At 42.8% G+C, this 12,937-nt stretch overlaps 1 protein-coding gene across 2 annotated transcripts in view; it reads left to right on the forward strand.

Moving 5' to 3' along the window:
• slc41a2b (solute carrier family 41 member 2b) overlaps positions 1 to 12,937 on the forward strand; it is a 58,812-nt gene that overhangs the window by 28,472 nt on the left and 17,403 nt on the right. For both annotated transcript variants that reach the window (XM_080492077.1, XM_080492078.1), the window contains exons 9-10: positions 11,900 to 12,031; positions 12,457 to 12,605. In XM_080492077.1, coding sequence (XP_080348203.1) covers positions 11,900 to 12,031; positions 12,457 to 12,605 — 281 coding nt within the window. The remainder of the gene's footprint in view (positions 1 to 11,899; positions 12,032 to 12,456; positions 12,606 to 12,937) is intronic.

Below are 12,937 nucleotides of genomic sequence, written 5' to 3' on the forward strand. Positions count from 1 at the left end.
TGTTATTCCAGACAACAGCAGCACTGCTGGAGCAGAGTAGTTTGTGCAGTTTTTGGTCTCTTATCTTCCTTTAAATTACTGCATTTTCCAGACTTTGAGTCACATCTGTCAGAAACTGCATCATGTAGAGTGCAGGGGTGTCAATCTGAGGTCCTGGAGGGCCGAGCCCTGCATGTTTTCCATGCCTCCCTTCTTCAAGACGCCTGAAAGTCCTGATGGTTCATCACTGAGTTCAACATGCAGGGCTCGGCCCTCCAGGACCGGAGTAGAGGAAACAAAGGTCCTTTGTTTCCCATGTCCAGATGTACCTGCCCTGTTTGTTCCAGAACCTTCTGGGATTTGTCCGTCCTGCTTTTAGCCCATGTTTAGCCTTCTTTGTTTCCTTCGTCAAGGTCAAAGTTTCTCTGCTAATCTCCAGTCCCTCAAGGTTCTCACTCACTCTGAACTCTTTGTGGTACTCTGTTTCTGCTTTCTGATGCATATTTGACCAGTTTTACCTTCAATTCTGCTGTGTAAAGATATTTTTCTTGTTCTGTCTGTCAAATACATTAGTAATGGAGTATTTTCAGTGGTGCAGTAGCATCTAGTGATCTCAGATGTGTATCTTCATATACAAGCTGCTTCCTAAAATGAGTGGCATCATTAAAACTTAAAAAAGTGTGATGTAATCGTCTGAAAATACAGTTATCAGGGCGGTCAATTGATTAAAATGTGTTAATTGGTTGATTGCACATTATTTATGAATGAAACTTTTGACTTTGCAGAGCAGACATAGTGATAATTACTACGTTTGGATACATTGTGCATCTCTAATCTAAAGCCTAATTCTCAGTTAAACTCAGAGGGAACATGAAGGCTACCATTCATTGTAGTGAACCGTCTCCACAGAGCCACTGCATCGACGCCACGCACACCTCCAACCATTTGGAAATACACGTCGAAGCGACACAAACCATAAGGAAAAGTATACAGACTACTAGCTAAGCACAGGTATACTAATAGTGAGGCTGGCCTTGGTACTGAGTTATTCTGTGGATGAAATCGCCGTTAGTCGTAGATGGATCACGACACTGACCTAGTGACTCCTCACAGAATCAGCCACATGTCTGCTCAGCCATCGAAGCAGAAACCAACAGTTTTTTTAGTTTTTAGTTTATTTTGGACTTGTGGGCTCATAACAAAACAAAGATGAACTAAATCAAACAAACATCACAAGTCTATTTATCAGATTGTAGTTTAAAAACAAAAAGCCGGTTTAAAAGGATGAAAGTGACAGAACAGGCAGATTAAATTGGTCCACCGAGTTGCAGATGTAACAGAATGTTCATTTCCATCTGTCTTTATACCCTGTTTGTCTTTATACCCAGTTTGTCTTTATACCCAGTTTGTCTTTATACCCAGTTTGTCTTTATACCCTGTTTGTCTTTATACCCTGTTTGTCTTTATACCCTGTTTGTCTTTATACCCTGTTTGTCTTTATACCCAGTTTGTCTTTATACCCTGTTTGTCTTTATACCCTGTTTGTCTTTATACCCAGTTTGTCTTTATACCCTGTTTGTCTTTATACCCTGTTTGTCTTTATACCCTGTCCACCTTCAGGTTGTGGCAGCAGGAGTTTCTCTCGGCTCACGATGGGAGAAAACCCACCAATCCATCTCACACAGACACAGACAGACCTACACAAACAAGATTCCTCTCTTGAGCTTGATCAAAAAGGTTTTAGGATCTCACCCACCTTCAGATTGGTTCATTCAGCTCAGAAATTATAACGAGTTTATTTAACTTCTGTGACTGTAACAGAAAAGCCCTTAACTACAGCTTTACAGTTTTGGCCACACGTTGATTTCAACATTAAACATAATTAGTCCAGACTGAATCTTCACGGATGAGAAATGTTGATCAAGAGCAGTAGGAGTGGTTCTCATGTGTCATCACAATGTGTTTCAGCTCCTCTGGTCCTGTTACCAGTCGGGCAGAATTGTTCCCAGGTGATGAAACACATACCTGTTACTGCGGGTGCAGGAGGATTTGCATATAAATGTATCTGTTGCACATGCCATCCTTTATAAGAGGGTGTCCACGACAGCTCCCTGCCACATGATGGATTTCACACTCGCTCTAAAGTAAATGCTGAACTTGCATATTTGTGAGGAGGTGGGTTGCATTCCTAATGGGCTGAATTACAAGCACCACCTCAGGTTTATTCACTCATACTCAAGTTTACCTCATATTTTTCCAATAGAGCCAAACCCAACGTCTTTATCCGCCTTCACAAGGAGGCGATGTGCCATGAGAGCACCCAATCATTCCTAGAGTCCCACTTTATCTCTTCAGATGTTGATGTGATGACTTCTGAGGCTGAGGCTCCGTTCATACGACAGCTCTTCAAGTGAAAACGCATCATTTTGGTGTTTTCGTTTATGAAATGTTTAGTTTACATGGCAATGTTTTGAAAACCGTGTCGGTTTACACAGAAACAGCAGAAAATCTGAAAATGATGTCGTTTTCATGTTTTGACACACTTAAAATTGACACAATCTCAAATATTACCATGATATCGTGAAGTAAAAAGAAAAGGAGTGAGTGGTCTGAAGTGTCTAAGTTGGAGGTGAAGTAGTTTTTAAAAGTGTCTCGCTGCACCGTCTTGTGATATAAAGTAGTATTTTAAAGTTACTCGACTAGAATCCACTCAGGAAAAAATAATTTATTTATGAGCCAGTTTTAGTTGTTGATGTACATCTCTAAGAAGTTGTCAATACCTTTCTTTTTTGAACATTTTTATTTAAATAAATGCACATCTTAATTAAAATTTTTTCCCTTTTTTTTTAATACAAATGTGAAAACAAAAATACCAGATGGCATCTCGGCAGCACCGTGCAATTCAAATATAATGATATACACATACACACACATACATCTACACAATTATATACATTCTTCAGTCAAGATATCCCACAAAATACAATTTTAATGCCTTTTCCCACATTTCACTACAAATAGTAAAATGCAAGAAAATTATGCAAAATACCTCTTTTCTCTCATAGTCACATCATATTGTGTCCAGCTGAAGTAATTAATGGCCCGTTCCTTAAGATCAGTAAAGTGATGAACTTTCAAGCGGAGTTGGGCTGTAATTTTCTCCATAAAATATATCTCCTCAGACTCTCTCCATTGTTCCAGTGTGGGAAATATTTGAATCAATTTAGTATACTTCTTGCTTATACTCTCTTTTGGGGGTACTCCTGTTACACAGTGAACTAATTCTAATGACAGTTTACATTTTAACATGATTTAAAGTTTCCCCCAAAAAGTCCTTGCCAAAATGGTTTCCTCAATACTTTTCAGAAGGAAATTCGTCTCTACAGTCACACAATCACGTATTTCCAGCTTTCAGGTTTCACGGAACATTCCCGGATTTGATAACATCTTAGCATCACTGTGATAACAATATCCCGTTTGTACACTCAATGTTGCAAGATCTTGATTTGCAACTGGAAACACCCAATGATAATTTTCACAACAGACTTGAATACTCTTTCTTTGAGAAAGTCTGTCTTTGTTGGGGGCTGAATCAGTCAAATGTTGATATTTTTGCCTGAGCTGCCGCAACGCCATCTTTGATATCCCAGAAATATCATGGTGCAAGTTCCCCAAGATGAGGTCAGTTAGTGAAACTTAAACACAGTTTGACGGATGCAAATTCTGGTTTGTAAACATATCGACATTGGTGCGCTTGATGTAGGCAACTGCAGGTTTTGAAATTTGTGGAAATGAGTGGTAATGGTCTTGTTTTCATGTATCGGTTGGTTCTCTGTGCAGAAGTGATGCCTTTAATGAGAAGTAGATTTAAGGAATTCTGGTAGAGTATCATGTAATAGAGGGCTGTCAAGTCTGTCAGGTTTTATTGAACGTTTGTTTTCTTACGTTCGAATATTGTAGTGTAAAGATAAACTATCCTCCATTTTGTCATCGGTCAATTACAATGAAGCTAAAAACTTTGCCTGCTATAATTTCACACTGGCCTCTTAGTTTAATAGCTGCTGCTGAGCCTTGACAGTGTTGAGTTTAACAGATGACCATATAAGATAATCTGTGCCTTGAAAACAAAATGAAATACTGCCCTTTATGTGTTTATTTAGTGGAAGTAGAGTCAGATGGTCCTCCAGTTGTGTCCGGCTCCTACCAGACTGTGGTCCGACATGTGAGGTGGCCTGAATAAATTACTTTTCATTTTGAATACATTTTGACCTGGAAGAAAGAGACTCCGCCCATGTTTTTACAGGTTTTTCTTTTGCTCTTAAATAGTTTTAATGAGCAGCAGCCATGTACACTCTGGTCTCATCCTGCATAGAGTGATGCTAACAGGCTATTGAGCTCAGAGGATTTGAACACAGAGAGAGTCTTGTCTGGTGTTGTTTGTCTCATTTATCTCTCTGAGTTTTTGTAATTAATGCCATCTTTGACCCTTCCAGCAAAGATGGAGACAAAGTGTTTATACACAAGATGGATAACTCTCCTCAGAGTCTATTTGTCTTGTGCTGTGCAGCTCCCAGCTGTGCGTGTGTGTGTGTGTGTGTGTGTGTGTGTGTGTGTGTGTGTGTGTGTGTGTGTGTGTGTGTGTGTGTGTGTGTGTGTGTGTGTGTGTGTGTGTGTGTGTGTGTGTGTGTGTGTGTGTGTGTGTGTGTGTGTGTGTGTGTGTGTGTGTGTGTGTGTGTGTGTGTGTGTCTCTCTCTCTCTCTCTCTCTCCCCCCCCCCCCCCCCCCCCCCCTGGACAGATGAAAGTGACTGGGGAAAAAAAAGGGAGAGACTCAGACATCATCAGCATAAAGCGTTACCTAATGAGAGCGGTTTGGGCAGTCCGTCTGTCTCTACTTCATAAAACCCTCAGTCGTCTCCCGGTTTCCGCCTCGCTCACATCTTCCACTTGCCAACATGCTCAGCTGACGCCTGCCAGGACGCTGGCGCCTCCACAACAAGAGATAAGCCTTTAATTAAATGTCTCTAATGAGGGACACTTAACGAGGTTCCTGCGCTATTCCCACTGTTAATGGTTTTCCATTGATATGTAAACGGAAATTGAGCTAATGATCGTCTTGTGTTGAGAGGACGGGCTCTCGGTTACAAGTCTCTGGGTTTTTCAAATGTTTAATGGACGGTTGGAAGAGCAGTATTAGCATGCACCACAGTTTCTCTCCAAATCAAGAGAAATACAATCGGAGAGCGAGCAGATGGTGCGGAGACAGCGAGGGGACGTCTGATTGGAAAGAAGTGGGGAGAGGGGGATTGATAGAAAAAGACAGGTTCAATGAAAGACGGAGAGAGAACGCCTGCTGACCTCCACAGCTTGGTTTCTATACTTTTGGGGTTTTTCTGGGTGGATTCTCCTGCTAAAGCATTTTGTTAACTCCTGCTAACAAAATGGAGCAGGTGGCGCTTGTTGGGATTTATGATTGGTTATTAGCGTTAAATTACTGTAAGTAATAGGTTACTGAAAGTAATAAATCACTGGAAGTAATTGAAATTATTAATGGAAGTAAACGGTAATTTACTCATTAACATATCCTAACGTAATTGAATAATTATTTAAAAGTTAATAAATTATCAAAAATTATTTACTAATGAAAAATTATTAATTTGCATAAATGTGTCATTTATTTATTGATAATAAAAAGGGGGGCACCACCAGATAAACTGGAAATAGCTAATACTAATAGAGGGAGAGCGCAATGACTTGATGTGTCCACCAGGTGGACGTCGAGGGATTGCGATGACCCACGCGACCACTAGAGGCGTTTGACTCACTCTTTCTGGGGGACGCGGCCAGATAAACAAGACGTCCGCTCTGCTTAGCGGCCAGATAAACAAGACGTCCGTCGTGCGCGCATGCTCAACGGGGTCTCGGAGCAAAGCGGTCTCAGGGAAGCGGGTTATGTTACGGTGACAACCGGACACCGTCGTCTGTCCGGTTCTGAGCGCCGGAGTTCTACCTGGATGTCGGAACATGCAGCCAGAGCTCCCGGTGACCGTGTGGATGTGGCTTAGAGGCACAATTAGCGGTTCGGGTGCTAAGTGTGGCTATGTGTGTGCGCGCTTATCTGGATCATATAAGACGAGTGGCAGTGGACGCGCGGGGCACGCACTAAAGGGGTTAATGAAAGAGAGAAAGAAAAGGACGGAAGAGTTCTGGCGAGGTTCTGCTAACACAAGAGTCCAGCAGTTATCAACAGGAGCTGGGTCGGATGTTCAGACCGTCTCAGCTTCTGATAGCTGCGGGATAGCTCCTGGATGCTCGTGTGCGCGTACGTTGATCTGCGTAGATGGCTATCTACACGCGGCACAAACTGCTTGGAAACAGAGGGGGGGGTCAGCATCCCAGAGTCTCACAAGCACAAAATAAAACACACAGCGATATCAGCAGAACATCATTCTACCTATTCTGCCCAGACACAGCATCTTACTTGGTCAGAACGTGGGGGGAACGTGTCTCCATGGCCGGAGAAAATTCTTTGATTTGCGGCTGCGGGCAGGTCTTTCATGTCCCGGGGACAGGAAGACCTGAGTTGCGTTTTGCAGCGTGGAATACGGGGGTCCACAAACACGCTGTGAGTAACCTGGCACTTCTGGTGTGGGTGCAGAAGCGAGCTTCAGGTTAGCAGGCATGGAGGAGCTGCACGGCCGGAGGAGAAGGAAGTTGGCTTGCAGCTGTGTGGGTCCCGTTAAAGAAAAGAGAAACAAAAAGTACGTCCCCACGGCTTTTCCAGCTCGTCCTGCGAGTTGGAAGTGTTCCGGCCCAGTCAGAGTTAACACTCTGCCCTTTGTGTCCCCATACGAAGTTCTTCGTCTGGATCGACGGAAATCCGTCTTGGAGATGGTAGTATTTTCGCGTGTTGGACTTTTTATAGTTGTGGGTCGTAGTCCGACCCCTGCTGTGCTCAGAGTGCGTCTCAGCCAATCTCCTTGGGCTGGTCTCAGCTTTCCAGACCATGGGTGTGGCAGAGTTGGTGGGGATGCAGCTTCCAAGCTGGGGGGGCCTGGGGTGGTCTCGGCCCACCATGCCTAAATATATAAATATTGAAAGTTTTAGAGTGTACTCCTGTCATTGACCAGGTACTGTGACTTGGTTTCTGCTTGTACCTGCTCTTATTCTGTCTCTTTAATTAGGCGAGCATATTGCCTCAGAAACAGGCTGTGTTCCTTCATTTGTTCTGATTTTAAATTCAGGTACGGGCGTCTTACCCTTTGATGTAGCTTGGTAAAAGTGGCACATTTCATACGCTGTGCGTCTTGTTCTGTATTCTCCTACCAGACAGTACTCTCACTCTCACTCGCATATTTAATCTTTGCTTGTCATCTTAGCATATTTGGCTTTTTTTCCTCTCTTCTCTCACCCTCCCACCTCTTCTCCTTCTGTTGTTTGTTTTTAGATAAGGTGTCTGCCTTCTTTACATCTCACTTCCACCAATAAGTCATTCCCACCTCCTCCACTCCATGTTTTTCTTTCATTATGTTTTATCTGCTTTTTTGATCGTGTCTTGTGTGAGAGCCATCAGAATGAGCAAACAAAATGAAATCTGGAGACGAGGCGCAGACCCCGCCCCGCCCTGGAGGTCTAACGAAGAGTGGCAGAGACCTCCACAAATCCTCCCTCGCCCTCATTCCTCCTGTCATACCCAGTGACCTAAATAACCCAGATCGCCCCAAAACCTCCCTTCATTTTGCCCTCCTGCTGAGTTGGGCAAACCTCCTAACCCCAAAACCCAACACAAACTGACCCGAAGGGCAAACCAGCATAAAGTCAGTGTGCAGGAAGTCATTTCCAGCAGCTTCCAAAACATCCTTCAATTACATTAATGATGAGTTTTAACTCACCAGTAACACGTGATGCAAGTTAATAATGGACATCACCAGGTTGGAGTCAATGGCAGATGGTTGAAAACACCTGAAGTACATCATAGAGAGAAGCAAGAGCAATAGAAACATAGGTACAGACAATACATATTTTATTGTAATAATCTTTAATCCCTTGGGAAAATCATTTTTTTCAGCATTGACTCATTCTGTTTCTTGGATGTGGTGGTTGGACACGTCAAGGTGCTCCGGGAGCAGAAAATGTCAATCCATTGATATGTTGGATGGTGTAGTAAATCTCTGAGGATTTACTCCATTATGAATGTCTCCAGCCCCTTACCCCTCTTACACAGTACTCTCAATGATGTCTTGCTTCCTTACGCTGACTACGGTTGCAGACAAAGTGAAGCTATCAGAGTCTGTACGTCTGCCTTCTTTAAGGTTCCTCTTCTTGCCAAGAACCTGTCAATACAAGGAGTCTGTGTGGGCTGACATTTAGCTTTTTATTACACCATCGAGATGCGTCCTGCACTTTTTCACAGTTTGAATCAGGGGTGGGAAAGTAAGTTTCCTGACGGGGACATAATGAACAAGCACTATAGGAACGGCCGATAGTGGTCTGGTGAACTTTGGTTAAAGTATCCCCTAAAACACAAACAGGAAAAAAATGTAATAAAACAAAGCAGTTACAAGGTAGTACTATGCATGCTATTTTCAATTTAATTAAATTTAATCTAAGCTTCTCCTGTCATTTAGGGACAATAAAAGGGCCGTATGTGGGACATGGACCGTTTGTTGCCCATCTTGTGACTCAGTAAAGGCTAAACCAAGGTTTCCAGTTCGGCCAGTGCTGGATCTAGGTCGGGTCAGAATTTGGCGTCAACAACATGAAAGCATGGATCCATCCTGCCTTGTGTCAACGGTTCAGGCTGCTGGTGGTGGTGTCATGGTGTGGGGGGATTTTCTTGGCACACTTTGGGCCCCTTAGTACCAACTGAGCATGGTGTCAACGCCCCAGCCTCCCTGAGTATTGCTGCTGACCATGTCCATCCCTTTATGACCACAGTGGACCGTCTTCTGATGGCTCCTTCCAGCAGGATAGCTCCATGTCATAAAGCACCAATCATCTCAGACTGGTTCCTTGAACATGACAATGAGTTCACTGGACTCAAATGTCCTCCACAGTCACCAGATCTCAATCCAGTAGAACCTTTGGGATGTGGTGGAACAGGAGACTCACATCATGGATGTGCAGCCGACAAACCTGCAGCAACTGCGTGACGCTATCATGTCAATATGGACCAAAGTCTCTGAGGAACGTCTCCAGTACCTTGTTGAATCTAGGCCATGAAGGATTAAGGCAGTGCTGAAGGCAAAAGGGGTCCAACATGGTACCAGCAAGGTGTACCTAATAAAGTGGCCGGTGAGTGTATGCTCTTCCTCAAGCCTACATATCTCTTCTTAAGTCTATTAATTATTGCCATGGGAGGGATGCAATAAGTCATTAAAGCTGCTTCACCAGTGACCCAGGAGAAAACACCTGAAATGTATTTTCTAATAACCGCCTCATCTTAAAGAACAAACTGACCGGTTTTCTTCTGACGACAACTCCTTTGTTGTCACACATGGAGGCTCTCGCCTTGGAAAGAAAAGAAAGCCGAGCATAACGAGATCAGCTCAGATTGTCTTCAGATTGTGAGTGGAGAGGACGGAGCGAAGCCGGCCGGAGCTACTGTGAACGCTCATTGTGATGTTCTGTCTGTTTACAGGCCCAGTGGGAGCACTGGTAATGCTCCAATAAAATGTCACCAGGCAGACAAAGAGCCACAGTAGATTGAATTAAGTGGACATCACCCTGAGGTGGTGGCACTGTCTAATTTAATACACTCACCACAATAACAGGCTCACACACACACACACACACACACACACACACACACACACACACACACACACACACACACACAGCTCTGTGTTATCTCGCTGTGGTTCACAGTACACCTCCACGTTGAGAAGATGTTTACCCGCTGAAATGCAGCTGTGTGAATAATACATATTTTATGAGTCTGAATACAGAAACCTATTTCATTCTCTCACAGACATAAAGGAACACTTAGCAGGAGATTTCTTTGTTTATTCCGAGCTGCTCCGTGCCCACTTGTCTGCTGCTTCTTTCTTTATATCTGTGTGTATGCCAGCAACCACACTGCAGATACAAGGGAGGAAAAAGTCCGTGTGTGAGCTGGTGCAAAAAAAAAGAATGTATGGAGCTCGATCCAGGTCTGTTTGTTCATTTGAAAAAACAATATTTTGAAACTGAATGTTTGATCTTCAATTTTGAAATATTATGAAAACTGTATTCAAAATAAAAATAAGAGAATGAAAAGTTTTTTCACTTTTTGGTCCAGCTCTGGAATTCTTTTGATAAAATCCTTTATTTTCACTCTTAAATATATATTTTTAATGTAGGTGTCGTTTTATCCGTTGCAGGTTTAATGTTTTCAGATTAGGATTAGGATAATTCACGTTCATATCCTGTTTTGAAGTTTAAATCTTTTGTTTCACTTTGAAAACTTTTTCACTTTCAGCTCATATTTTTTCAGGTTTAAACTTTTGTCCCTGTTCTGGCGTGGGGGCGGGGCTTCTTCCACTGAGAGGGGTGTGGGGTTGTGAGTGACAGCGATTGTGTTTCCTTCATTGAGATTTAAAGTAAGCACATATAAACATTGATAAAAAGGACGACTGAGAAGGACTGAAGTTTGAAATGAGGACTTTGAGAACATTAACAGCAGCTGATAGGATGAAGCCGGTTCATACAAAGATTATCTCTACTTGCTGCATCGACGCCTAAAAACGTCTTCCTGAATGTTACTCAGCCTGACGGTACTTAGGAGGATTTCCACTGTATCTTTACTATTGATATATATATCTGTATTTCTTCACTGCACACCAGTGCAATCAGCAATACTGCGCTGCATTCACAGTCTTATCTGGAAATGGGAAACATTGTTTAAGTATGGATCTTAAAATTAACAATCTGTATTATTTAGCTCTTTTTTTATATATTGACAATTACTAATAATTGTCCAAACTAGCCTGTAAAAGTGATCTGTCTCCTCAGCATAACTTTATTTACAGTTATCGGGTTAATACAGTGTATAGAGAGTATTGAGTTATATATTTCAAAGTACCCACTGTTCCTGAAGGCAACATATGCCACACCCCTCTCATTGGAAGCCACGCCCCCACGCCAGAACAGGGCCAGAAGTTTGAACCTGAAAAAAAGTTTTGAAAACTTGAAAACAGGATTTGAATGTTTGGAAGTGATAGAATGTGGCTCGGTGCACCCCTAATTGGTTTATCCTCTCTGCAGAAGGGATATCTGTTATGGGAAGTAAGATTTTCTATGGTAGAGTTACTTTCACATGGCTGATAATTTCCTAAAATTCAATTCTGAAAATACAATTTTTAACTTTTAATTAACCAGGAAAAAAGAAACCTATTGAGATTAACATCTCTTTAACAAGGGTGACATGGTCAGGAGGTTCGCAGCACACATCACATAAATAAAGAGTGTTTATATCTATTGAAGAGGAGGAAGTGGTGATTCCTCCGATCTGACGATGAGCGCACAAACACAATCTGCAGAAAACGCAAAAAACATGTTTCAACCAAACGTTTGAGTGACATTGATTCCAGCACCTCCAGAGCTGGGTGCCCTTTAATTTAGATCTTTCTAGCAAGTGTTTGGAACTACATATAAGCCATTAAAAGAAGGTATTTCATCTTTTTTTTAGTTGAAAGATTTTTAAATGTAATCAGCTGATCTATTGGTTATTGGAGTATTTCATTCCCTCATATCAGAATCGTTATTGGTCTCCAAAAAATCCATATTGGTCAGGCTCTATTTAAAAGTATTGATTTTAGTTGTGAAAAATAAGGTTAATGTAACACGTTATGACGGGTTTTGCTTCACGACCCTCCAGATTATTCATCACACAGTGGAAACTCTGCTGCAGCCATAAACCAGGAGTTGATCTCTCCTGTACAGGTATCGGTGGTAATCTGGTGGCCATTCAGTCCAGTAGGATCTCAACCCACCTGCACTTGCACTGCACTCCGGGGGAAGTTCCCGACGAGGCCAAAGGCTGCTACTTTCCCTGCCGCACGTTCTGTGGCACAGGTCAGTACAAACATGTTTTTACAATGGTGTGTTGGGAGAGCTGCTGGTCCTTCAATCTGGAACGTCTTTCTTGGCTTTGAATGGGATTACATTGTGTAAAGTCAGCTGAGACGACTCCGTTTATTGAAGTGGAAGTGCTGTCAGGATTAGAATAATGCATTAGTATGAACGTTTGTCCTTGCTGGAGAGCCACAGCTCTGCTTTTTTTCTGGTAATCCATCTCCAACTGCCCCAGGTGTAAATTAATTCTCTGTTAGAAGTCCAGAAGGAAACCAGCGTGACCCTAAATCCTGGAGACAGTGGGTGGAGCGGTTCAGCTCCTGCAGTTTCTCACTGAACTGTTCCCCCACTCGTTTATCCAGAGAACAAACCCCTCCCCCTGTGCTGAGCATTAATCCTTCCTTCCTCTATCTTTTCCTTTTCAGGAGCCAATCATCGCTCTGCCCAGGTGCTCTTCCTGTTGGTGATCCCCGGTCACCTCATCTTCCTCTACACCATCCACCTGATGAAGAGCGGTCACACCACCCTGACGCCCATCTTCATGTCCGTCTACCTGGCTGCCGCCATGCTGCAGGTGAGTGGCTTCCCAGATCACGCTCTTACCAACAATCCTCATTAAAACAGACGGTTCCGTTCTAGTCGTGCTTTTCTGATCAGGAAGACTTTGGACTATTTTTAAACGGCAGCAGTTCATGTTTTAATGTAAACTATTGTTAAGGCCACTGTGTAATGATCAGTCTCAATTCCTTTGGTAAATCAGAATTTATTCTGATGGTAAAACTGCAAACAGATTATTACGTGACCGTGGCTCCTCCTCAGCGGTTTGATGCTTTTCCCAGGTCATCGCTTCAGTTTTCTGCTCCACAGACTAATTGTTCATTTTTACTTTTGCTGAGAAGAAAAAAA

The sequence above is a fragment of the Lipophrys pholis genome (genome assembly GCF_963383615.2).
Source record: "Lipophrys pholis genome assembly, chromosome: 22".
In the NCBI taxonomy this organism is placed as follows: domain Eukaryota; kingdom Metazoa; phylum Chordata; class Actinopteri; order Blenniiformes; family Blenniidae; genus Lipophrys; species Lipophrys pholis.